The 27,586-nt window shown below is 42.8% G+C and overlaps 1 protein-coding gene across 6 annotated transcripts in view; it reads right to left on the bottom strand.

The window, feature by feature from the left end:
• Positions 1 to 27,586, bottom strand: part of SH3KBP1 (SH3 domain containing kinase binding protein 1) — a 342,961-nt gene that overhangs the window by 41,915 nt on the left and 273,460 nt on the right. For all 6 annotated transcript variants that reach the window (XM_084869578.1, XM_084869576.1, XM_084869580.1 and 3 more), the window contains 3 exons: positions 16,927 to 16,978; positions 13,704 to 13,784; positions 10,346 to 10,505 (listed from right to left, as the gene is read on the bottom strand). In XM_084869578.1, coding sequence (XP_084725704.1) covers positions 10,346 to 10,505; positions 13,704 to 13,784; positions 16,927 to 16,978 — 293 coding nt within the window. The remainder of the gene's footprint in view (positions 1 to 10,345; positions 10,506 to 13,703; positions 13,785 to 16,926; positions 16,979 to 27,586) is intronic.

The raw sequence follows: 27,586 nt of genomic DNA, 5'->3' as shown, positions 1-27,586 counted from the left end.
AGCCTCCTTGACTGAGGTAAACCATTTCCAAGGTAACTACAACACACACAATAAAGTCTTGCCCATTTCAGTTCAATACAGAATAACTTGGAGGAACCATTTTAGCTCCAAAGCTCCCTGTGGAATTGTTTGAGGCTTTGGTGAGCCAGTATTACAACCTGACATTTCCCTTTGCCCAACACTGTTTCCTTCTTCCTTCAGTGAGCTCAGAGCCCTAAAACAGATCCTGCATACTAAATGCTGCCTCGGATTCTTTCTCCTGGAGAACCTTAGCTGTGATCCCCTTATTTATTTTACTTTATTTTTAAAAATATATATTTTATTGATTTTTTACAGAGAGGAAGGGAGAGGAATAGAGAGTTAGAAACATCGACGAGAGAGAAACATCCATCAGCTGCCTCCTGCACACCTCCTACTGGGGATGTGCCCACAACCAAGGTACATGCCCTTGACAGGGATCGAACCTGGGACCCTTCAGTCTACAGGCTGATGCTCTATCCACTGAACCAAACCGGTTTCGGCATCCTCTTATTTTTCATTTTATAGATCAGGAAACTGAGGCTCAGTAAGATTAAGTCACTTGCTGACAAAAGGTTATAAAAGTACTAGAGTAGTGAGGTCTGGGTTTGAACCCATAACTTTAACTCCAGGGCCAAGCTCTTGACCACTTCTCAAAGCTGCTTCCATTGGCCTCCTGGTCACAGGGCTGGTGAATTATCAAGGACACCAAGTAGCCTGTCACCACTTCTCACGGCCAGCTGTGTGAATTGCCTTTGCTCCCCAAATTAAAAAGTACCAGTGATAAACAAAAATCATACACCTAAAAAAAAATCACATACCTAACCCACCCTGAGGGCCTGCTCTTCCCACTTAGACTTGAGACATGAGATCGGGTATGTGCACGGTCAGAAACGTGGAAGGCGCGCCATGTGCATCCCTTGAGAACATGAGCTCAGCCAGTGGCGTGGCCCAATTTAGCCCAAGTTGGGACAGTTAAGCCAAGACATGTGGCCTGGAAAAGGTGTTGGAGTGCACAGGAAGCCAAGGCAAGGAAACAAGTAAGTAAATAAATTAGCAGCATCAACAGCAGCAACAAAAAAACTACCAGGACGATCCCATAGCCCTTCTAGAGGTGAGTGGTGATGAAGGGAAAAAAGAGTGAATACACTGACTCCCCATTGAACAAAAAAGATCCCAAGTCCCAATGACGACTCTTTTTGGAAGTGCTCTCTCCCTGCCATCAGAAGGATCTATTAATATGTTTAGGCTTTAACTGTCTACAAATTATTATAGGGGGGAAAGAGCTGGAAAGAGAGGGAAAATAAATAGAAAAGCCCCATCCCCTGCGCTCAGGAAACCACTGAAGTGCACATCGAGAATCCTCTTTTTCTCCAGCTTTCACCCCCACCCCGGGGGTTATCAACTCAGGTGGACAATGGCAGATGTCAACTAGGAAAATCCTAGAGAAATGACTTGGGTTGCCCTGCCTCTTTCTTGCTCCAACCTCACAACCTTGTTTTATCACCCTCATCTAATGCAAAACTGCCAGGTCCAATAATTCACTTCCCTCATCCACTGAGGATGAGAGGCCAACAGCTTTCCTGGCTGCCCACTCATTACACCTCAGACTTGGGCTCTGACTACTAAAACTGAATACAGTTTACTCAGCTCAAGCCCTCATTTTATTACAGACAAGGTATCCTATGCTCCAAGGGTGGGCGCTATGTGCTCAAGGCCATGCAGCTAATTGGTGGCAGAGCTGAAACCAGACAGAAGGTTTCTGATGCCCAGTAGTATTTTTGCCTACCACACTTGGGACGGCAATAATCAAAATGAGCATCTACATAGATATGTTTTATGATTCTAGAGATTTTTTTTCTCTCTTAAATAAACAACTACAAGAGGGCTCTGTCTGTGCAAGAAGCAGATGTGAAGCCAGTCCTTTGGAAATATTCTGCACAGGGAAGTTACCACCTGGGGAGGTTGAATCCTTCCATCGGGAAAGGACAAAATTGTAGCAGCAGTGAGCCAGTTTCCTTCACTCATCAGCCTCCTTCCCCTTTCCCAGAAATCCGGATCCAAAGGCCCTGCATATATCTGTGGAGTCCCTGTATACCTACTTGATGGCCAAGAACGTCCCAGGAATCACAGACTTTTTTTTTTTTTTTTTTTTTTTTTTTTTTTTTTTTTTTTTTTTTACTGCAAACTTTCCATTTAAATATGGGACACCTTGAGCCAGGCCAGAGGTGCAAGGAGCGGGAAACAGAGTGGTTTTCCTGGCAGCTCTCCCCTTGCGCTGCGTCCTTGTTTGGATGAGCACAAACAAGCGTGGCTATTTATAGTCGGTGAAGACACGTTGGAAGGTGATGGGACACTGCCCACTCAATTCTCCTCCAAATTTCTGTTCCTTGTGCAGACTCTGCAGGCGGGTGTGGAAACAGGCCTTGCTTCAGAGCTCATCCAGAGCATGACAAGCCCACACCCCCGTAAGGCAAAGGAGATGACATCCGCAGCTCTCATCTGCAAACCCACAGCTGGGCATCTCAGAGGGGTTTTAAAGATGCCCGGAGGAGGGGAACTCTGAAAAAAGTTGGTGGGGGTGCTATGGAAAAAGCATTATATGAACCAATTAGCACTGTGCCTATGTGAGGTGTCACTACACCCTACTGTTTCCTTGCCCAATTCTGGCCATCACTGGCAGGAAAATCAATGTGCCTCTGCCTGGACTGAGACTAAACCCTGTCACTACTGTTGGTTCTTGCTGCAGGGAATAAAATTCATTCTCAGTGAGAGTGGAAAGAAGGAAAGAGAGAAGGTTAGACACACTAATGAAATGAGGTCAGCAAATAATGCAGACAAGGTAATGGCCCAATGGGATTTCTATGCTCTAGAAATGGACTGTCCTCCCTTAGTCTCCAGCCTTCCCTGAGTTCAGACTCCACTCCCCTGGCTCTCTTGCTGCCTCTGGAAGAGGATGCTCAGGCTTCCACCCCCGAGAGGCCTCCTAATGTGCTTTTTGAGGGGGTCCATATTTCCTTACTCCCACAGAGCTACTGAGCATGACCTGCTAGTCACCATGTAGACACCCCTCTCCCGCCAAAGCTACCCACTAAGTTGTCTCAGGGGAGGGGAAGAAACTTGTGTGTATTTGCTGAGTGTCTCTCAAATGCCAGGCAAGAACTAGGGGCCTCAAGTGTGGTGGCTTGTTTAAATCTGCATACCTGGGCAAGGTAGGCCTCATTGTGCCATTTTGCAGAGGCAGAAACTGAGACCCAGGGAAGTGTGCACCTTGCTGAGTCACAGGGTAAGTAAGTAGAGGGGTGGGCTTTTGATCCTAGTGTGCCTGGCTCCAAAGCAATGCGTGGGCAGGAACCATGTCTGGCCTAGTTATCACAGTTAACTGTTACCTAGAAAAGGGCCTGGCCAAATGTAGGCACCTGATGACTATGCATATAGGTGCTCAAGTGCACATACCATCCTCTCTCATCAGTGAATCCATACGTAAGCACCCATTTTCCATAACCAAGTTTCTCACAAGATAAGTCTATATATGCTTGATGGCCTATGCATTCTCTCTTCAACTCACCCCAAATCTGTCTCCTGCCCTGAATGACTGTACAGAAATGCCTTGACTGGGATCACCAAGAGCCAACTGGTGACCAAAGCAATTGGGTGTGTTTCAGTCTCCCTGGCGCTCACTATAGTGGTGGTTCTCACAGCTTGATCAGCCAACCAGTAGCATTAGCAACAATAGGAGCTCCCTAGAAATACCAACTCTCTGTCCTTAAACAAGCCCTACTGAATTACAAACTTGGGGGAGCTGTGATCTGTTTTAACAAGCCTGAGGGTGATTACAGTGCACACTCAACTGTGAGACCCATGGATCAGTAGTTGCTCCACCTTCTCCTCTTCCAGCTTCCATGACATCACACTGCACCTACCCTTTTCTTTTTTTTTCTTTTTTAAACTATATTTTATTGATTTTTTACAGAGAGGAAGGGAGAGGGATAGAGAGTTAGAAGCATCGATGAGAGGGAAACATCTTATCAGCTGCCTCCTGCACACCCCCTACTGGGGATGTGCCCACAACCAATATATAATACATGCTCTTGACTGGAATCGAACCTGGGACTCTTCAGTCCGCAGACTGATGCTCTATCCACTGAGCCAAACCGGTTTCGGCTGCACCTACCCTTTTCAATGGCTTCTAGTTCTTCCTCCACCCAATAAACAATCCCCCCCCCTCTGCTGTTTTTACTTCCTTCTTTTCTCCATAATCCACTGAGGTGATTATAGCCATTCCATGCTTGTAACTGCCATTTGTGAGCCAACAACACCCACCTCTATAAGTTCTAGCCAAGATCTCTCTCTTGAATTCTTCAAAGGCATGTCTTGGTCCTGAATTATAGAAAAGCAAAGGGAGACAAACACCTCACAACTCATCACTAGGGCTCTTTGGAAAGACATTTGTAATACTTGAGTAATCTAAACTCAAAATGATGGCCTAAGCACCCACATGCACATTTTACCCGACTTCTTAGGAAACAAGTGAATATCATCTAGATATATTTCTCTTCCTCTTTTGTTTATTAATTTATTGATTAGTTTATACCTAGTGAGAATAAAGGAATCTTTTTTAAATGCTTTATTTTGGTGGGCATGGGGACCAGACACCTCACAAAGCAATCAGGGCCTGGAAGGTTATTTTCTGCTAAATTGTAACCCCAGGGCTTTAGCAGTTCTGATGCCTGTGCAGATCTAAAGAAAAATTAATTTCCATGTGGGCAAGTTGGTCTCAAGAGAGATATCCACCCTTCCCTAAGCACTTAGTTGATGTTTGGCAGATAAATGTTTACTTAATCTTTGCCTCAAGCTGCTCAACTGTCATTTATCTCCCGGTGCCTCTCTGAAATCCAGGGCTATATCTTCGTTACAAGTAAAAATGTTGCGACTGGCCCTCCCCACTGGATCCTGTGCTCCAGTTCTCCCAATTTAGCCCCCCGCCCTTCACAGGAAAGGTACCTGATGTGTGAAAAAACTGAAAGCAATAGGTCATGTCCAAGCAGTACAGGTCTGGGAAGTCACTAGGCCTCCTGCCCACAGCTTGGCGTTCAAGACCCAACTGAGATTTCTCCTCCAACAGATGCTTCCACACCTACAGTCAGTGAACAGTGCCCTCTGGGATTCTTGAGCCATGGTAATCAACTCCCCATATCCAGAATGTCCTCCCTGAATGGCCTGCTACCACCATGATTACTGAACCTATCACTGAATGTGATCAACTCCCAGCACACTGACATCCACTTGAGAGGACACTGGCTTCCAGAATATTAAACTGACCCCACTCCAGATCTTGCCATCTTCCTGAGCCTCTGACAGTCATGTAGGTAATTCATTTCCAATGGCAAGCCGCTCTTTCAGACCTACTTCGCCTCTGAACTTGTGAGCACTAACTTCATCTTTCTGACACAGCATCTCTTGTACTTCTGACAACTGACTTTTCCCACTTCCCTGTCTGTCACTCAAGGCCCCCAGACACCACCCGTCCCCCTCCCCTGCCCTGCCAGTCACTTGCCCGCTCTTGGAGAGCGAGGGCTAATCCCTGCTGTACCAACAATGGGCAAAGCTCATCCTCTCTGCTCCAGCTTCCTTGCTCTTTGGGAAGAAAAAGAAATATATTACAACGCGGGGTGTCTGTGTTTATGAGATTAACAAACCTGTTCTGGTCTAGCCAGCCTGCTTCTACCTCTTTCCCTATCAGGCTTATTTTCTTTTGAAGGCACACACCTGCTCTGCCCCTCAGGTTTCTGGCTTGTTGCCTTCCACCGCATACAATTACTAGAGCTCAGAGCAGCCTGCTTCCTTAGATTTTTTCCTTCCGAGTTTCCTTAGATTTTTCTTTTTAAAATTTTGGACCCTTCTCCAAGGTTTTAGAACCTCTTTTCACAGAGGTTTCTGAACATATATTTGTTAAATTGATAATTCACATTATTATACATAGAACATTACATGTCTGTGTATGTGTATACATACATCTACAAAAGGGGTAGGCATATTGAAATAAATTTATGATCAAATATCAAAACAAGTGAGTAGGTGCCATACTTTTGAGCCTGTATTTTCTCAAGTGTGAAAATAGGGTAGACAAAATGTGTTTTGAACCACAACCACCTTAGTTAGATGCTGAGCTCTATAAGACAAGCAGACAGTTTCTTTGCCTACTATGAAATAATAACCAAGGCATCCCCAAGGCATAGATTTTCAAACAAAAGAGGCACTTATGGGCTAGGGGAACCTCCTATTAGCATTCAATTTTTAAATCAACCCTGGTATTAAATATTTTTGAAAAAGTCTTTTTTTCCTGTTAAAATTCCATCTTGTCCTGGCAGGCATTTCTCAGTGGTTAGAGCATCAACCCACACACTGAAAGGTCATGGGTTTGATTTCTGGTCAAGGTCACATACCTGGATTGTAAATTTGATCCTCAGCCCTGGTCAGGGCATGTGCAGGAGGCAACCAATTGATATGTCTCTCTCCTACTGATGTTTTTTTTTTTTTTCTCTTTCTCTCTCCTTTCCCCCCTCTTTTTCACTCTCTCTAAAAATCAATGGAAATAAATCCTTGGGTGAAAATTAACAATAGCAAAAAATTCCATCTTCACTCACTTTCTAGAAATTGGAAGAACATGCCTACCAGTGAATATGTTAATGGCATGCTTCCACTTGCTCAGAATGGACATACAAGTGTGCACCAGTGTCCTCTAGATTCCCTATACATGATCCATAAAAACTAAACTGCAATGCTTGAGCTCCACCATTACTAAGATCCAGAACAGTGTTTTGTACATAGTAATCCCACAATATAATTGTGTTAAGTGAACACATCTAGAAAAGATTCCACTCTTCCTAAATTAATGTAATTCATTTTTTTTCTAAAACATTCCAGTTCCTGTTTAAATGGAAAGAAATTGATCTCTTCTAGAAGCCACATTTGGCAGTGAGCTTTCTGGTTGATGAGAGGAAGCTTCAGCCCAGACCCTGCAGCTGGAATGGTATGCCTGGTTCCCAACAAGAATGGCAAACAATGACGTATATACATGGGTTCAATCACCCATCCAACTATACATCCAGTCAGGTAAATCCTGGCAAAGACATGGGTTCAACCAGCAGACAATATCCTTTCATTGGAGGACCACAGACACAAAACTCTTAGAATGACATTACCATTCCTACCTCAATTAATTTTGCAGAACTAAACATGTATATAAACCACTATATGGGTTGGTTGTCCAATGTAACTGCCTAGCAAAAATATAAAGTGCATGAAGTACTGAGAAACAATAGCCTTTCTTTGATTTCCTTAATAAAATTATGTTGAAATTCGTGGTGCACTAGGTAACTTAGAACATAAAAGACACACATGCTACAGAGCTCTCTCAGAGGCATGGAAGGTTGACAGGCAAAGTGAAGAAACTGTGAGCACTGGCACCTCCCCCCTTTTAAGAACCATGGCATTCAACAAGTATGTTAAATAAGCCACTACCATATGCTCAACCCCATGAAGCATGTAAAAATGACAAAACACACTCTTGGTCTGCTTGAAATCTGGTAAAAGAGTCTGGGGGGTGTGAGCATCCCAAGAGGCACAGCATGGGATCCTACCCTAGGCTAAACACGGATGTTGGTATCCAGCATTTGGGGGGAAGAGTGACCATGAGAGATAATGGAAGACTTCTAGAAGAGAGGCGTACCAATTGGGGAGCATTAACAGATGCATGACAGGCAGCCAGGGAAGGAGGGCAGCACTGTCAAGAACTTGGGGGACTCTAGATCAGGGGATCTGGCAGCGTGGACCCAGGCCAACAGCATGGGTACCACCTGGGAGTGTGTTAGAATGTAAAACCCCAGGCCCACCTCAGACCTACCAAGTCAGCAACTGTGGGGGTGTGGCCCAGTGACCTGAACAAGTTCTTTGGGGGATTCTGATGTATGCCAAGTTTGAGAACCACCAAATTAGAGCAGGCACTGTCCTCCCTTCAACTGGCTACCCAGTACTGGCCTGGGCCTGCCACTTCATAGGATTGTCAGGGAAGAAATCCAGGGCTTCCCCCTCCCTTTTCCCCTTTCTGCAAACCAGTACCCTGGGCACTGGGCAGCCAAGGGGTGGAGGGGACGTGGGAGGCCGGGGCTGCTCAGACGTCGCATACATTGTGAAGAATAGTTACATTTCCCACTGGCATCTAGACAAACCCCTCTCATGCATCCTCCTTGGTGACTTGTACTTCTAATGGACAATCGGATATTGGGAGGGCTGGAAGCAGAGAAGAGCTAAGCAGAAGTAGGGGGTGAGGGGGAGAGAGGGAGGAGGAATGAGGCCTTTGTGAGCCCAGAAAGTTGGCAGTTATTACTCACTCCCTCTCCCCTTGTGTGCAGGTTTAATTGTTGGCTCCAAAAGCCTGAACCTATCCCTTAATGAGGCAGCTGAGAGTAACCTTCGAAGACAAAGAAGCCATCAGAATTGCACTTCCTTTCGGATCAGATCTTTGGAAAGCACAGCAGGGATATTTTGGAAATTGTTACTGACTTAATCAAAATGTCTGCAGTCCCTGGATGACTAACAGAACAAAAGCAGAGTGTGTTCTCCTTTCACCCACCACAAAAGGATGTGCCTCTTGGCTGCTCCATTCTCCCTGTTTGTGTAGTTCTTATTCTCTTCAGAAGTTCACAGGTGATATGACCCTTTTCATCTGAAGTGCTAGCTTCTGGGCTGACCATGCTACTGAAGTGGCCTTTGCTAAGATCATGGCAGCACTCAAGTGTTCCTGTTGTGGGCATGTTCAAATGGCCTTCTGCTGTCAGTCAGCAAAAGAGGGGGTGACACGTCCAAATCTGACCAACTCAATAGCGGTCCTGGTCCCATTGGTTTCCCCAGGAATCAGACAAATGCTGTATGATTCCACTTACATGATGCATCTAGAGTGATCATAGTCACAGAGACAGAAATAATGGCTATTGCCAGGGGGTATAAGGAGTGGGGAGGGGACTTCTTATTGTTTAAGGAATACAGAGCATAATTTTGAGAGATGAGAAGAGTTCTATGGATGGACGGTGGTGACGGTTGCATAATGTGAATGTACTTAATGCCACTGACCCATACATTTAAAAATGCTTACGATGGCAAATTGGTTATGTATATTTTACCACCATTTAAAAATCCTTTTTAGAAAGTAAATGAGCTGTTTTGTCTTACTGCAATACATCCAGTTTGACACACAGTAATAAAAATGACAATGAAAGTAATGATTTGCAAGCATGGGGTTACATACTTGGGAATTATCCACTCCATCCTTTTAGGTGCATTCTATTATCATCTTCAATGCAAGAAAGTGAGAGAGTGGGGCAGTGACTTGCCAGGGCTCACACTCCTCCTATGAGGTAGGGTGAGACATGAGCCCTGAAGCCTGCCTGACTCTAACACCAGGGCGCTGAAGCCCCGTGAGACTTCCATCGTGCAAACTTAGCTCAAAAAATCTGGTAGTGACTGTGTGTTCACAGGTATATGAAAAGCCCTCATGCCACCAACTTATTCTGGTATATTACACCAACGTGTATATTATACATGTATTGGTAGAAAGTTCTGGCAATGAACCTGTGGAGAGAACACAACACTTCCTCGTGGAGTGATGGGTATCTCAGGTCTGGAAAGCGCAATGCCCAACTCCAATTCCACATTACTAATACATGAGTCCAGCCAGCCAGTGAATGAACTGGTGTTTTACCAGACACATCTGGAAGGTGTGCCTGAACCAAATATGTTCCTTAACTTCAAAGGTCTCATAGTTCAGAGACATGTACACTAATATAATCTTTGCCATGCTGGGTCCCGGGTCCCACTATAGGGCTGTGCAGTCAAGGCAGAGGGAGCCTGGGGTTTGGAACAAGGCATCACAGAGCAGGGAGGGCATCAGGGGATGGACCTGCTAGTGAGGCGTGTGCACCTCAGGACAGCAGGACGGCCAGGGGAGAGGTGGGCCTGGCACCTGCATTTCTAGTCTGAAAGGCCACTGATCTTGCTCTAATAAAGCACAGAGCAAATTCCTGCCTGTGAGCAGGACCTAGATGCCCTCCTGCTGCTCCCAGCCTCACACCCACTTTTGCTCAAACACCAGAGTAAGGACAGAAGTGGCAGAGTCCTTGGCAGCTTTGCTAATAGGGTGGAAGGGCTGCTTTACATGCCCCCCCCCCCCCATCCCTCAGCCAGATACATTCAAGGCTCTCCTCCTGTAACCCTAGGCCACCTCTCACATACCCCTGTGCCCATCCCAGGGGTGAGAACAGAACAGTACCTGGTGTGGGTCAGGGGACCCACTGGTCGTTCGGGTCTCCTCGGAGGCAGTGCGCCTGGTCTGCTGAGAGAATTGGTCTTGGGCGGCCTTGGCTTTTTTGGTGGTATGGCAGGAACAGAAGGCTTCTGTAAATCCAGTTTTGGCTCTCTCTCTGGTCTTTCTTTAAGTCATTGTTTAAAATAAAAAAACATAAAGAAGATAGATCTAGTGTAAGTGCCAGTACTTAAGTGCTGATTGCTTATTTCATACTTTAAAAAAAAAATCACTGATGCCATTTGTGCCTTTTGCGAAGGTGAAGTTGGACACTGAAAAGCATTTTTTATTTTTCTTTTAAATATATATATATATATATATATATATATATATATATATATATATTTAATTTAAGAGAGGTAGGGAGAGGGAGAGAGAGATAGAAACATCAATGATGAGAGAAAATAGTTGATCGGCTGCTTTCTGCACAGCCCACATTGGGGATGGAGCCCACAACTTAGGCATGTGCCCTGACTGGGAATCAAACCGTGACCTCCTGGTTCATAGGTTGATGCCCAACCACTGAGCCACATCGGCCAGGCTAAAAAACATCTTTTAGTCTTTGTCAATTTAGGAGAAGCCCTAAAGAGCAAAACTTAATGTTTGCTTTTGCTCATGATGGTCCCTCTACCTAGAGGGCCCTTCCAGCCACAGACCACCCTTAGCAAACTTCTACTCATCATTAGGCCTACTTATAAGGCCTGGCTGAAACTTGAAACCACTATGTTCCCTTCTCAACAGCTGGGCCCACTGAGCTACAAAGGATAGCCCTGCATCAAAAGGCTCCGCTTAGATACTTGCTGGGTGTCTGCATGTTTGGCACAGCCTGGAGGCTGTCAGCCCCAAGGGCAGAGTCCACATCTAGTCATCTCTCTAGAATCTTGCAGGGAACTGGGCACTGCTCAGCAAGTGGTTGACAGGCTTGGCAGATGATTTGCAGAACTTGCTGGATGTGGGGAGGAAAGAGGCCTGACACCTCTCAGGTCGGCCTGTGTAAAGGGCCATAAGCTTATAATGAGGAGACCGTTTCAGGGAACAAGGACTAGTTTGGGATTCTTTTTGTGCAGTTTGAACTTGGAAGGTAAATTGGGGCTTCACAGGTATTTTGTTCCCAAGGATTTTTGGAGTCAGAGCTATTAAAATGAAGTTAAAGCCAGGTCTGTTGGCCCAACTGAGCAGTGCTCAGTGACAGCTGCATTTTTTTCTGTCCCCAGTTAGCCTTTCCCTGTTCATGGCATAAAAAACTGGTATCTACATTCTCCTTTACAAAGACAGAACTTCAGAGAGTTGCCCACTGGAGGACAGGCGCGGTCCCCATGTTCACTTATAGCTGGAACTCTGAACACGTTTTACTTGCAAACACAAACTCATATTGTTTGGGTGCCCAGGCCAATTGGCCAAACTTTTAAAAGCCCATCAGCATTTGAAATGCTATCACAGTGCTTATCCCTACCATAATTCAGTGGGGGAATATGCCCCATCAGGAATGCTAAGAGAAAGAACTCAACTTAAACACCAAGGAAGGAAAATTCCTCCTGCTGGAAGAAATGGAAGGCCAACTGTTAGGGTGGGGCTGGATCCCTGGCTTCTCTGTTGATTTAAAAAAATGTATTTTAATTGATTTTTTTAAAGAGAGAGAGGAAGGGACAGAGAGAAACATCGATGTGAGAGTAAAACATCCATCAGCTGCATCTTGCATGCCATCTACCTGGAATCAAGCCCAAACCTGGGCATGTGCCCCGACTGGGAATTGATCCAGCAACCTTTCGGTGCACAAGATGATACCCAACCAACTAAGCCACACTGGCCAGGATTGTTGCTTTTTTTTTTTTTTTTTTTTAAGATGGGAGGAGAGAAAGGAAGTAAAAGAAAAAAGATATATTTTTTAATATATATATTTTTAATTTTCACCTGAGTATGTGTTTATTGATTTTAGAGAGAAAGGAAGGGAGAGAGGAGAGAGAGAGGAGAGAGAGAGAGAGAGAGAGAGAGAGAGAGAGAGAGAGAGAGAGAGAGAGAGAGAACATGATGTGAGAAATATCAAATGGTTCCCTCCTGTATGTGCCCTGACTGGGGATCAAACCCACAACCTAGGTATGTGCCCTGAGAATCGAACCCACACATTTTTTGGTGTATGGGACGATGCTCCAACCCTTGTTGCTTTTGATCAGGGCTTCTGCCTTCTTGACCCATTGTGGCACAGAACAATGGTCCTAGGAAGGAAAGGAACCAGAAGTGTGTGGCCGCTTGGCCAGCCAAGTAGGGCAGTTACTAACATGTAAGCTGAGTCTTTTAGCATGGAACAGAGCAGGAAGCGTCCTTGTCAAGGAGCCTGACTATTAGTCAGAAACTAGAGCTATGTTCTCCATGAGGACAGGGGTGTTTGGTTATGTCAAAACACACACTTTTATCAAAGAGCTATTTATATGGCACATGGTCAATGGCTATTTTTTCATTGATCTGTGATATATACCTGGCCTTTATAATAAGGTTCCACAACTCAAGTTTTAACTCTTCACTATGAAAAAAAGAGGTGTAACTTCTTAAGAGCTCACAATGTCAGTAAAACTTTTGGCAAGCTGATATAAAATATTAAAATTTATAATAAAATTCCACGAGGCCACCCAGGAGCACCTCCAAATAATTGAATTCATTAATTCAGCATGACTTACAAATAACTGCTTTTTAAAATGGCATGTGCTCTGATTCCTGTTCATAATAACATAGGATTTTCTCCTATAAAATGTGTGATCAATCAAATCATAGACATCCAATAAAATGAGTCCTTCCACAGCATGTAGATTTCCTTGGGAGAGACTCAGAATGGTAGAACCGAAACACAATTGTAAAACTGACTGTGTGAGATGGGTTAAGCTCCTTCCCTGCAAATAACATTTCTAACCACCTTTAGGGTACTGTAGACACTGAGCTGTTTCTTCCAGTTTTCCCATGCTCCCCCTCTCTTAGCACTTTTGACCAAAGACATGTGTCTGTAGCCAGGGTCAAAGGCCCAGGAGTGATCAAAGATGAGAGTGCTGCTGATGAGAGCAGGATGGTGATAGCAGGAAGATTGGAATGGAAGAGATCCAGTGTGGTAAGTGACCAGGCCTGTTTTTTCTTTTTTATTTGATGAGAAATTCTGCCTCCCCCCCAAAAAAAAAACACCGTATAACCCCCTCTCCTATTTCCTTATATATGAGATATTTAAAAAATCAGAATAATATTCCAAAGAAAGCAAATTCTGTAGATAATCTGGACTAGCCCTGTGACAGACAGCTTCGTCTCTTGCTGTCCTAGAAGTGCCAGTGAAGACTTGATTTCATACCTTTTTCTTCTGTTCTGTTTGGAAGCGTTTCTGGTCTTTCAGGAGGTATCTTTTTAATTTCATGTTTTCTCTCAGTGGTACCTAGGGGGAAAGGATATCAGTGATCAGAGAATACTTTCTCTACTCATTTATTAGACACACCAGTGTTTTTAATATTTATTAGGAACAGCAAAGTTAATAGATTTTTTCCTACGCTGAGTGCTGCTGTTACTTGGCAAACACAAGTTGCTAAGAAACAGAGCAGAAGCCATTTCTGTCCTATGTGATTAAGTTTGCCTGCCTATACATCCTTAATTTATAAGAACACCACTAATATTTTATAATATTTAGGTCTGACTCCCCTAGGCATCAAATAGTCACAGGAAATTCTTGAGTGCAGGTGGGGAATGTGTATAAATAAATAAGGAAGTCAATCTTCAAAATATGCAAATAAGGAGATATTGTGCTCTATATCTAAAAAGGAATTTCACAGGGACCTGGGTTCCACTTAGTAGTGGTTTTAAAATATGGCTTCAAAGTGTTCGCTACCCATCTCATTAAGGGGTAATATTTATGTCCCCTGTTTGGAATATGGGTGAGCTTGTGACTGCTTCAACCAGTGGCCAATGCAATACCATATAATTTCCAAGGTCATGTCCTAAAAGGCCATGTAGCTTATGCATTATTTTTAGAATATTGAACCTCTAAGTAAAGATGAATTGTCCTGAGGCCATCATGCTGCAGAGGCCACGTGTAGGCCAGGTATACTCATTCTGGCCTACAGTCCTAGCTGAGCCCAGCCTTCCAACTACCTGTGCCAAGGGGAGCCAGCCATGAGAGTGAAGCAGTCATCTTCAAAGTGGATCAGCCAGCCTCAGCTAGTCCAGAATTCTCAGCTGATGTCCCAGACATCATGGAGAAGAGAGACAAGACACCCTGGCCATGCCCTGTTTAAATTCCTGACCCCCAAATTTGTGGGCATAAGAAGATTGTTTTACGCTGCCAAATTTGGGGTGGTTTGCTATACAGCAGTAGTAACTAGAACATATTTTTAAGTGGAGAGATGTGCAGAGAAGATGTGATAGTTCTCCCAAAGTCCTTTCATTTGTGTCTGAATCCCTCAAGTATTACTTTTTCCCAAATGCACCAATTAGCATTTCATCTCTTTTTAAATAAAAATATTTACAGAGAGGAAGGGAGAGGGAGAGAGAGTTAGAAATATGGATGAGAGAGAAACATCAATCAGCTGCCTCCTGCACACCCCCTACTGGGGATGTGCCGGCAACCAAAGTACATGCCCTTGACCAGAATCAAACCTGGGATCCTTCAGTCCGTAGGCTGCCACTCTATCCACTGAGCCAAACAGGTTAGGGCTAGCATTTCATCTTTACCCATGTTGACTGGCATTTTCATCAGTGTCAGTAACTTCAGGCACATAAGAACACTTGAAAAGTAGCTAACACATGAAACCAATCACTCACAAGCACTCCTCTGACTTATGGACTTGTTTGAGAGTTTGACAATTCCTTACATGACCAGCCTTATGGATGGGTGCTTGGTGCTAAAATCTCAATTATATATAGCATGAGAAGCCAAAAGAATTTTTAAAAATTCACTGAACAAACACTTTACCTAAATCTCTTTAATGACTCTCTGTAAATTAAACATTGTATCTGATTTCCATCCATTCCATGTATGATTTTTTTTGTGTTAAATAATCAAACACAAGAAAAGTTGATGATGGGGAAAATATGAATATCTACCTCCCCATTACAAAGTAGTTCCCAAGATCATTCAGTAAGATAAATGAGCAATAATAATCTAGGAAGATTAAATGTCATCTTGCTTTGCCCTCAGAGATCCAGCATAACCTTGGTAAAATTGTTTTAAAAGAATAAGAATTTGTCTATCATGCTACAATCTAGTCTCCTAATGCTAATGAAGAAGTCCGGCATCATTCCTAGAGACACAGGAGGAACTGACAATCCTACTACCATGAAGAATCCAATCCTAGTTACTTTCTAGGCTACCTGAGCTACCACTCAACTCATCAACTTGACCTTTCATCTGTCACCAAGGCCTCTACAGAAAAGGGTCTTCAGAGACCAGAAAATCAATAACCTGCTTTAATTTCAGCACAATAAAATAGCTATCCAGCCAGAACCACTAGGTGGCAAAGCTAAACTGCTCAATGCAGAGGAGGATGGGGGCAGAGCAGAGATGTAATTAACATCCCATGTCAGGGCTTAATCTCTATAATGCTCAACTATGCTGAAGGGAATGAAAATGGAATTTGGGGTCAAGGTGATTTTTCTACTCAAGCTGGTGAGCCAAAACAACTTTAAAAAAACCCCTCCTAAAAAGTCTGTGAATAACCAATCTAGAAATTTATTCATATTTTAAATGCTACAGAAATACCATCATTATTGAGTGTGTAGAACTAAAAATACCCCTCTTCTTCTTCTGTTTTAGTTGCTAATTTTTAAAATGCCACTTATCTATTTATTCATGGAGGAATTTCTCTCCATAATTAGTTTTTAACAATTATAAAGAGTTCTATTGGGAAATATGAATTATCATCTTTATATGATACTCCATCATGCAACAAGTTACCCAATGTCTGACATCAAGTCTTCACATATTATTCAACCTTAATATCTGAACTGCACAGAAAAAGTGAATGATTCTTCAAGATTAAAAAAAATCATGAAGAAAAATATTTATTGATAGGAAAATTTTTTTTGTTGGGGGTAAGTGAAGTAAGTGCAAATTTTGGTTAACTACATGGGACACTGAAAATTCAGTGCCACTATCATGTACATTGACACTGTGACCTGTGGAAAGCAATCTCCTCCAAGCTGATTCTCGATCTGGCAAGCATAGTTGAAGAAGGACAATTCAGTTCTGCTTGCCTCAAAAGCCGTTATTAAACCAATAAAAACAAAAAGACAAAAACTGGTTTGTTCCAAAGCCAAGTCTTTCTGATCATTTGCTTTAAGAGGTTAGACTTTTTCTTCTTCATTTTTTGCTGTATCAGAAATACATTTTAATGATTGTTTATTATTATTTTTTTTTAAAGAAAAACAGTAGTTATTTAAAACTTGCTTGTTGAGACCAAATCATTACTTCCCAATTTGGCATCCTGTGGCATTTGAATATAAGACTCTGGAGTTCTACCAAGGACACTGTAAATACACACAGAGAATGACGCACATGACATTGATGGAACAGAAAGGTACCTTACCTGCCCCTTGTTTGATGACAGGAGTGGATGGAGGAGGTGGCTTCTTGGGTCTCTGAAAAAGTAATCAAAATGATAACACATGAGATTGTTGGCGAGGCTGGCCTCTCCCATAAGGACCATAGACAGTGTTTTCTAGATGTAGTGTGGACAATCTAGAGTTCTAAAAAAAAAAAAAAGAGCAACTCTTTCTAGGGATGTTAGCACCTTTAAACAAACACTAAAATATATTCAGTATGCAAAACAAAACTGATGGACAAATGAAATACCATTTCCCCCTTTCTAAATTTGTAACAGCCTTCTGGAAAAGCTTGGCTCAGCAAAAAAATGGCCTGAAACCAGCAAGCACAATGGTTCTCCTATGCTGAAAACACATTTGCAATTAAGATTTAATCTGCTGGACTGCTTCTCTTCTGTCTTCATGGTTGGAGTAGTCCTGTCAATTCCTCTCTGTTGCCAGAATCCAGCGTAACGATTATTGCTTGTCTCATTTTTGATTCTTATAAGTATATTTCCAGTAGGACATGATCTCACTCATCTAGGGGAAATGGTGAACATCATAGACTGATGAACAAAAGCAGACCCAGAGATAAGGAGCCATGGGTCAGACTGTTGGACCTCAGAGGGAGGTGGGGATAAAAGGGAGAGATCAACCAAAGGACTTATGTGCACACATATGAGCCTAACCAGTGGTCAAGGACAATAGGGGGTGGAGGCATCAGTGGGGAGGAGTGGGGGATTGAAATGGGGAGTTGAGTACAATATGTGATACCTTAATCAATATAAAAAAGATTTAATCTGATGAATAACCAAGAGATTCAAAAAGAGTCACTGAGGTGGCTTTAAATCAGATCTTCTCTGGATGTGAGACCTTCAACAAAATTCAGGCTCAGGGGCTGGTGCAACTGGGTGGGGTTCTAAGCCTGTTGCCCCTTTCTCTCCCAAGGCTGCCAGCAAGGATCTCCTCAGACCAGCTGTACGCTGGAAACTAGAATGGAGTTTCTTTGCCTATCAGTCACTTGTTTTACTCTCAAATCTTGTCACTCTATAGGTGACAGAGGTAGCGATGCAATCAATAGCATACATTCCTGAACTGGTTTTAGAGTCTCTCCCTGCTCACCAGGATTGACTGTAGGAGACAGATGGTCAGGTAGAGACCAGCAAATGAAACTGCCCATCCTCAGCTCTTTATTAGGTGGGTGATTTAGCCAAGTTACCCCTGAGTAATGGAGGGCAAGAGGTGGGGCTTCAGAATCTGTCATTAAAAATTAGGGATCTTTGCCCTGGCTGGGTTGCTCAGTGGTTAGAGAGTCAGCCCAAGGACCCAAGGGTCTCTGGTTCCATTCTCAGTCAAAGGCATGTACCTTGGTTGCAGGTTGAACTCCAGCCCCGGTCAGGGTGCCCAGGAGGCAACCAGCCAATGTGTTTCTCACATCGATGTTTCTCTTTCTCCCCCTCCTCCCTCCCTCTCACTCTCTGTAAAAAAAATATCTTCAGGTGAGGATTAAAAATAAAAATCCTGGGTCTTTCAGTTAATGGACACTGGGCAAGTGACCTCACTTAGCTAACCCTTCTCATCTGTAAAATGGCAATGATATTACCTCACTTTTATTTATTTATTTATTTATTTTTATTAAATTATTATCTGTGTACATATTTTAACATTGCCCACCCCCCTCCCATACATACCCTCCCTCCCCAGAGTTTTGTGTCCATTGGTTATACTTATATGCATGTATACAAGTCCTTTGGTTGATCTCTTATCTCCCTAGATCTCCCTACCCTACCTCCCTTTTAAATTTCAAAGCAGAGGGAGTCAGTAAGCACTGCCTTAATCCTCAGAAAAACTCCATAAGAAGTGATATTATTATGCCCATTTTACAGATGAAATAATTGAGGCTTAGAGAGATGAAGGCATTTCCCCAAGTCACCAGGCTATTAAATGGAGTAAGGAACTAGAAGGTTAGCCTAGAACGGTCTGACCCACAGAATGCTCTTAATCACTATGAAGGGTCCTTCCTGCCAGAGAGCATACACAAGACAAACTATCATGTCTGTAAACCACACACAGTCTACAAAAGTACAAGGAGCTGTAGTTTGTTAAAGATGGAAAAAAAAAAGCCACATAACCAGAGCTGTAGTTTGTTAAGGATGAAAAAAAGAAGAAGAAAAAAATTGCACAACATCAAATTGCAGCTTCACTATGACCTTAACTAGGTTATAATACACACAGAAAAATAATGGAAAACAAGAAATTTATAGTAGTGATCTCTAGAATTACCAGTGCATACATGCGTGTGTTTCCTTAATTTTTTTCCTGTCTTGTCTACATGCATACAGATTTTATTATTTTTAAAAAAAGAAAGTTACTCAAAGGCCACCTCTTCTTGCACATAGGTTCCCCTCATGGATATTCCAGTTCACAGATCTTATACTACGTTCCCCCCCTTTTGCCATCTCCTTCTATCAATAGATCTCTACCCCAACTCCTTCCCCTTTCTGTCTTTGTATAAATTAGACTGGGGTCAGCTGTGTGTTAACCTAATCAAGTTAGCACTGAAGCTCTGCCAATTACCCTTCCTTTACCTCAAGATCTGAGTAATTTCTTATTCACGAAACTGCCAACACCCTGTGGCCTAATTCTTCCCAGCCAAGCCCCAACAAAGCCTACCCCGCAGAAGTCTTCCTCGCCTTCTGTTGGTTTAAAAAAAAAACAAAAAACTTTTATAACCAACCTCACATAGCCTTGTCTTGCTGAGGCCATTCCCCCAGCAACCCTGCCTCAAACCACAGGGCCCCAAATTTAAAAAAGACAACTGCAAGTCATCATATTTTCCCAAGATGACTTGCAAAGAACAAAAACCTTGAGTGTTGTGTCGCCTTTGGTATGTAGCAGACATGAAATGTGACAGGGCAGAGCAGAGGGGTACCAAGGGAATTGTTGGGCTAACAGACAGCATGTGAAAAGTGTGCTTGTGGCAAGTGCACGCTTGAATGTGGCAGAGGAAGGAGGCAGAGGTGTGAGGTTTTGTTTGGAGCCCTGGCAGCTGCGGAGGCAGGTGGGGCAGTTCTGAAAGGAAGGAGCAGTTTGTGAGCTGTCTGTCTCGCACCCACTACACTTGATCAACGCTGGCCAGATGCCTGATTTGCTTATTAGCAGAGTAGGTTTACAGGTTGTCCTTTTTGCTTTCCTGGACTGACTTCATTCCAATTCCATCAAACTTAGCCTTCCTGCCTCCTTCAGTGAGAAATGATGACACATTTTCAAATAAGATGTCTTTCAAGGTCATTTTAAACAAAAATCAGGGTCAGGGTACCATATAGCTCTAGATCAACCCCCAAATAATTGATGAAGAATTGTACATGAGCCTACATTGATTTTTTTTTATTCTTGTAATGTAATGTAATGTAATGTAATGTAATGTAATGTAATGTAATATAATGTAATGGGAAGATAGGGCAGTGATAACTGAAAGGCAGGCTGGGTAAATCTGTAGTCAAATGTGACAGAAATTCATCATAGGAGTTCACAATTCTCATATAAAAAGACATAAGCTTATCACTTAGTTAATTTTCCCCAAAATGTCCAATTATAACTGGATAAAGAAGATGGGACTACAGGGCCCTCCAGGTTAAGCAGTAGGTCAACATTTTCTCTGTGGGGTTTACCAGTGTTAACCTGTGTGCAGACAGAAACATCTTCAACTCAGGTGAGTATGTTAAGTCATGGATTTTTATTCTTATTCTCTTTATCCCCCCTCTCCCTATGGTGAAAGTAAACTCCAAACTCAGGTGGCTTCAGCCTGTTCAATTTTCAGGTAGATGCTGAAAACAGGACCTTAGGGCTATGTTGAGGCCTAGAGGGACATATCAACAGCTAGGCGATAGCCAAAGTGGGCCCAGAGCACACTTCTCTCAATGTCCAGGCTAGCAATTCATTAAAAAAGAGCCAACATAAAAATGTTCAGAACAAAATCAATGAGCCAACATCTTCTGATTTAGGGGATGGTGGAATACCTCCTGAGGTCTTCACATAATACAGAGCACATAGGACTGTGTTTAGAGCTGTTGGCTTGGACAGAGAAACAACAAACAATGCTCTTCAGTACTGTATAATAACTAGATTCAATTTCTTACCATTATCACCAGGAAGGAAATAGATCTGAATGTTCTGGAGTGAAGATAGCAGGAAGGCAAGTTTTGCTTCCTGCCAAGGGATTTCAGAATTGACTCTGCCTCTTGTTTGGCAAGTCTGGCCAGTCTCAAATGAAAGAGCTCATCATCTGGCTCAACCATCCTCCCTGGCAGAAATTTTCATTCACCATTTGGCCTCTTGAGCCAGTCTGCCTTCAACAATCTGGCCCCACACATTTTTTTTTTTGGGGGGGGGGTTGTTAGAGGAATGTGGTAGGTTTCTGAAAGCAAATTTTAGCTTGATTTGGGGCCTTGGGAAGTCCGTCATTTGGCTAAGTTCTCTGGAGGTGTCTGTGTTTGAGGCTGGAGAGGGTGATACAAATAGATAGTTCCTGACCAGGGTTCCCCTCATGGAAGTTTCTCCTCTGCCCTTTTCTCCCCTCTTCCTGGTGGATTGACAATACAATTGAGGTGTGCAGCTGGGGCAATACTCGGGATTATAATGTCTATAACTGCCCCTCTGCAATCTACAGAGTCTCCTACACAAGAGATCCTGTGGAGCCACCACAGAACTTGCTCTTGGTGGGGTCTCTCTTGGGTTTCCTCTCCTTAGCCTCTGGTCTGGTGGTCTATATCCATTGTTGCCCCCTTAGCTGGGCCCTCCAGATTGCTGACCTACCTATTGAGTAGTCATCTAGACTTTGGTCTTCAGCTTCTCCCTAAGATACTCTCTTAGTTCAATCCTTGGCTCACTCCTTTGCTCCATCCACCCCACCCTGAAAATGATTCCTCAACTCCATGCCCAGACCTCAGGTCTGGATGGAAGGATCTGGACCTCCCTTTGTCTAGGAAGGTAAATCTGACAAAGATCTCGGCTTCCCACTTCCTCTTCTTTCTTACTAGTATAGGAGAGAGTAGCAAGTAGTAGAAGAGAGACAGAGGAAGGAAAGGTACACTTTGTCACGAAATGACCAAAGGAAAAGGATTCCTGATTGCAACCATGTACCATGCATGCTGCAATGGACTGAATACTTGTCTACTGAATGAATCCAAAATTCATATGTTGAAACCTAATCCTCAGTGTGCTTGTGTGCAGAGTAGTTCATTCAGGTGGAGACCTCATGAATGGGACTGGTGCCCTTATAAAAGAGACCCCAGCGAACTCCCTTAACTCTTCCACCATGTAAGGATACAGTGAGATGATACCTGTCTATGAACCAGGAAGTGGGCCTGCACCAGATGCCAAATCTGCTAGCCTCTTAATCTTGGACTTCCCAGTTTTCAGACTTTGAGAAATAAATTTGTGTTGTTTATAAGCCACTGAGTCTATGGTATTCTGGTATAGCAGCCCAAATGGACTAAGACACATGAAGGAGAAATTCAGGGCATGGGCTCTGCTTTCAAGGAGAACACAGTTCAGATGAAGTGATGAGAGACAACCACCTCAGGCAAGAGTATAGTGAATGAGGGGCTCAACTGGGAGAGTACAGGATGCAAGTTCAAATGGAGAAGACAGAAGGAACACCATCCAGGACACTTCAGAGAAGCTCAGTTAGGACTCCATCATTAGGTCATGCTTAGGTGACATTAATGCCTTGACAATCCCCACCTCTGTAGGTGAAGATATCCAGGAAACTGAATGTACAGACAAATAATATTATAGGTTAATTTTCCCATACTGCTGATTATTAGAAGCACATATTTGTTTCTTTTTGGAAGACTAAATACAGGGAAATAATTTATTGGACATCTTTGAAAATTGGAAAGAATAGTGGTTCTCAAAAGGCTGAAAAACACGACTAAGAGCCCTAACTGTTTTGGCTCAATGGATAGAGCGTCGGCCTGCGGACTGAAAGGTCCCAGGTTTGATTCCGGTCAAGGGCAAATCCCCAGTGGGGGGTGTGCAGGAGGCAGCTGATCAATGATTCTCTCTCATCGATGTTTCTAACTCTCTATCCCACTCTCTTCCTCTCTATAAAAAATCAATAAAATATATTTTAAAAAATGACTAAGAGAAAAGAAATTTTTGACTGATAACAGTTTCATAAACTGAGTTATCAGATGATAGGGGCTAAGGTAAGGAGCCTAAGAACTTGGAAAAGAGAGTGTAACTTTGGTTAAGCCAGCAAAATTCACCTATGGTGAATTGGATTAGCCATTATGTGAATCAAGGAAGAAACTTCCTTTCCTGTAAAAGTTGGAACCTGCAAAACTCCTGCTGAGTGATCAAGAGCAATGTTAAGAGCTGCAGTTGAGTAGAAGGATCTTAAGGTTGGCATTCAATTATAATTGTGAACATGGTAGACCTACTTGATTGTACCACGATGTGTCAGAAAATTGATATTGAATAGGAAGGATCTGGTCAGGCATGAAAACAAAAAAATAGAGAATCGCTGAGGCCAATGGTGCAGTGCTCTTACAAGCATCATGTGGGTTTAACTGAATTCAACAGAGTTCCCTTGGCAAACCTTTCTCTCTGGTGCTTGAGGGGGGCCTCAAGCTATACTTGTGAGGGCCTACATGAGAACAACTAGCTCCTCTTTCAGTCATTGCTCTCCAAGAAAGCACCAAGTAAATGATGGTTTTCTGTAGACTCTGATTTCTAAAGAATCAGGCCCATAGGGAACAAATGCCCAAGGCAGGCAGATCCATGTGATCCAGGTGGGCTGATGTTCTGTTCTTGTTGCAATTTGTAAGCTGGCAGTCTGCTCCTGAGTAAGTCTCTGTGAGTTGGCAAATGTGAGCATGCATCAGTCACGGAATGTTTGAATATCGTTGAAGGTGAGTTTCTGTGTTCCTGGGGCTCAGAGGCAGACCCTCCCCCGCTGTTAAAAACATTAACTAAGGAAACTATGGAAACCTTAGCAACACCCCAGTTCCTGACATGGCAAAACTCAGAAGAACCCTCCAAACCAATGCATGTTAGAACTATAACATCCTCTGGTGATTTTCACAGTTTCTCTTCCAAGGCCTGAGGCCTGAGACTTTCTTAAAACACTATCTTTCAGAAACATGATCTTTCAGCAAACTTCTTCTAATTCAATGACAGTGGGAAGTTGTTTCTGGTGTTCTTGAGAGCCCAAGGTCCCTGTTTTCCTTCAGTAATAATGACAGTGCACTGCTTCATTAGAGCTCTCAGAACATTGAATCTTTCCATTCTGATATTCAATTTTACTGTCAAGGCTCAAAATAAACAGACAGCCATTAAATTTAGGTTCTCTGGGAAATAGTCTACATAATCGCTCTAAAATATGCACCAACAGATCAGTGCCTGTGCCAACAGATCAGTGGATGCTCTCTGGGGATATCTTGAGGAAAAGTCTGTTGTGTCACTCTCTGAAAGACTGTCAAGAATTCCAAAAGGCCCTGTGGTAACCACTCCAGCAGAAAGTATACTAGCCTTGTGGGGATGCTTCAGTGATGCCTACTGCCTACAAGAGGTCTGCGGTTGAATAAATGCTGTTTGCTGCTGTCTACCCTAATCACCATAGATCATCTTCTTTTCTGTGTGAATGACTACAACCCAAGCCACTAGCAAGACAAGATGACATCTGCTGAAACTAGTGGCAGAATAGTGTTTCAAACTCTGCCATGCACATAGTGCCTTTGTGTTAATGATGCTAATCATCTTTACATAGTTGACTCAGCAAACAACAGCCTCATCTCCAGTCACGTCGTCATCATGAACTCACCAATACTCTTTGTGCAGCAATGAAGGATGGTATAACAACCAATGCCAAGCTGGTTCGCTGGTTTTATAGGCCAGACAGGATGAAAAAGGATGTAATACTTTGAATTTTCTAAAAGCGAAATGTCACATTATACAATCACTTCTCAGCTGTAGGTATTACTTTGTCTGACAGATATGGCTACTGTTTCTCTAAAATTGAGTGTTCTGCTTCTTAGGGACAAGATTAAAAGATATATCAAAGAGATTTTGGCTGCTTGTCTCAGGTTGGAGAGATGCCCATGGGGTCCCAAAAAGTATGCATGCCTCAACAAGCAAACCAAGATGAGTCTACTCATCCCTGACAACTTCACTCTTTCTGTGGAAATCTTCCATTAATGGAGCCTCTCTCACCTGAGTGAATTTATTGCTCCACTAAAATATAACTGGGAACTAGAAGACTGGGTGCCATCATGTGGGCAACCAGAGGCTTTTCCCATTTCTTAAAAGGATGATCTAGACTTTATCTTAGCCTTCAAAATTATATTACCTCAATCAGTACCAAGAAGGTGGCAAATGCCTAATAGGACAGCATACTTGCTCATTCCTTAGCCAAAGAGATAAGAATCACCATGAAGGTCTTGGCATTTAAATGCTTCAGGGTGTGACCACCTTCTACCAGGCTTGCAAAGATCAGTTGCCCTAGCCAGTTTGGCTCAATGGATAGAGCATTGACCTGTAGATTGAAGGGTCATGGGTTTGATTCAGATCAAGGGCATGTACCTCAGTTGCAGGCTCAATCCCCAGTCCTGGGCATGTGGGGGAGGCAACCAAATAAATGTTTATCTCTCACATTGATATTTCTCTCTCTCTCCGTGTCATTCCCCCCTCTCTTCCAAACTTTCTAAATACCAATGGAAAAATATCCTCGGAAAAAAATAGGTGCTAAGGGTGAGACAGGCAGTGTACATGACTCTCTTGCCTCTACTTCCTAAGAGAGGTCCACCTCAGTGTCCTTTTAGAAAAACATGACAGGTTTCTACAGCTCTGAATAGAAGACCTACTGATCAATTCTAAGTGCACAAGGGCATCAACTGTTTGTACTCTTTTCTTCCCATCAGCCAGCACAGAGGCCAGCCCAGAGAAGGAACCCAAAAAATACAGTGAATAAATGAACATAAAACATAATTGTCATAAATCAGATCCTGAAAAAATGTAAGAAATAACATGAAGATTATGCCATTCATGCTCACTTGTCTCTATAAATATATTTTATAAAGCACCGTATTTCTTTTTAAAAACTATAAAAGCTCTTAGATTCATTGGGATTCCCATGGAAATTCACTTAGATACCAACAATAATTCTGTGTTGACTTGACCAGCTGAAGTAAAAAGAACCAGAGTCAGATTTCTATCATTACTGCACAGTTTTAGCTGAAGCCTTCCCACATTTGTAGTAATGATAATTGCAAAGACTTAGAATAATTCGCATGTATGGAACATTTACCAAGTATCAGGTGCTGTGCTAAGAAATTAATATGCATCATCTCAGATAATCTTCTCAAGAGTTCAACAGGGTAGGTACAAATTTTCTCAAAATTCTATAGATGATAATACTGAGGCTTAGAGATATTTAGTAAGTTGACCTTGAATTGAACAAGTAAGTGACAGAACCAGGATTCAAGCCCATGCCTATCAACTGCTACAGTCTAGAGTCACAACCACTATACTCTATAAATGTTTGCCAGATTTAATTTCTGTGTCTTATTGTTTCAAAACATTTACTATCTAGTTGTGACTAAGTGTTAGCATCTGTTTTTGTCAGGGATGATTCTGTCAACTGATACCCACCACTGTGATCAACTGTCATCAGTAAAAAAGGCTCAAGTGAATTTGCTTGATGGAAAATTTCTTTACAGCATGGTGAGCTCTTCTCTGTTCTGTGAATTTATGCCCCTCCTAAAATATGGCTGGGAACTGGAAAGTGGGGCTGTTATCACTTAAACAGATACCTGCTCCTATACCAGCACATCCAACACTAATTTGCAAATAGATGACCTGAAGATCTTGTTAAAATGCAGGTGTACCAGGTCTAAGGTGTGGTCTGAGTATTTCTAAAAAGCTACTAGTAATGCTGATCAACTGTAGTCCATGAACCAGCAATAAGTATCAAGGATCTAGAAAACACTAGAAAGCAGAATCTAGATTCTCTGGATCCCAAACTTAATTCCAAGAGAGAATAATAGGTGTGGAACAGAACATACTTCAGCTAAACAATAAAAGAAAGTAAGCTAGAAAAAGCCTAAAGGGCATGACCCTAGGCTTCAAACAAATCTAACAATCTAATCTGCAGGGCATAATCTTGGTGGGCATTGACACCATCTAGCTTCTTGAACAATTACATCCATTCATATAAGCAGCAGCACATACACCATCAATGTTGTTTAGTATCCTTGGTAACCAATCCTCCAGCATTGTAGCTATCCTTTCCAAACCTCAGCTCCATGGGAATGGTGATGGGTCAAGTTCATGGTCCAGTAACAAAGCCCTCAGGGGCATGAAGAGGGGCCTCAGTAAAGAAGAAGTCATGTGAAAGCCCCAGCAAAGAGCCCTGAGGTACAGAACAGGATGAGTAAGACCCAATCGCTGACCCCTTATAATGTAGAGTGCTTCTAATTTTTTAATATTTCTTGTTACATGATCAGCAGAGAAACAATACACTTGAAGTGAGGCAAGCAAAGATGGACTGGCTCGTTTAAACAATAGCATCATATAACAGGACTCCACAAAGAAAGAGAAACCACAGATCAGAGGTATGTGTGTGTGTGTGTGTGTGTGTGTATACACACACACACACACACA

This window comes from Pipistrellus hanaki, assembly GCF_964339955.1.
Source record: "Pipistrellus hanaki genome assembly, chromosome: X".
NCBI classification, from domain to species: domain Eukaryota; kingdom Metazoa; phylum Chordata; class Mammalia; order Chiroptera; family Vespertilionidae; genus Pipistrellus; species Pipistrellus hanaki.
The sequence above is the reverse complement of the archived record's forward strand: the minus strand, read 5'-3'. Positions and strand labels throughout refer to the sequence as shown.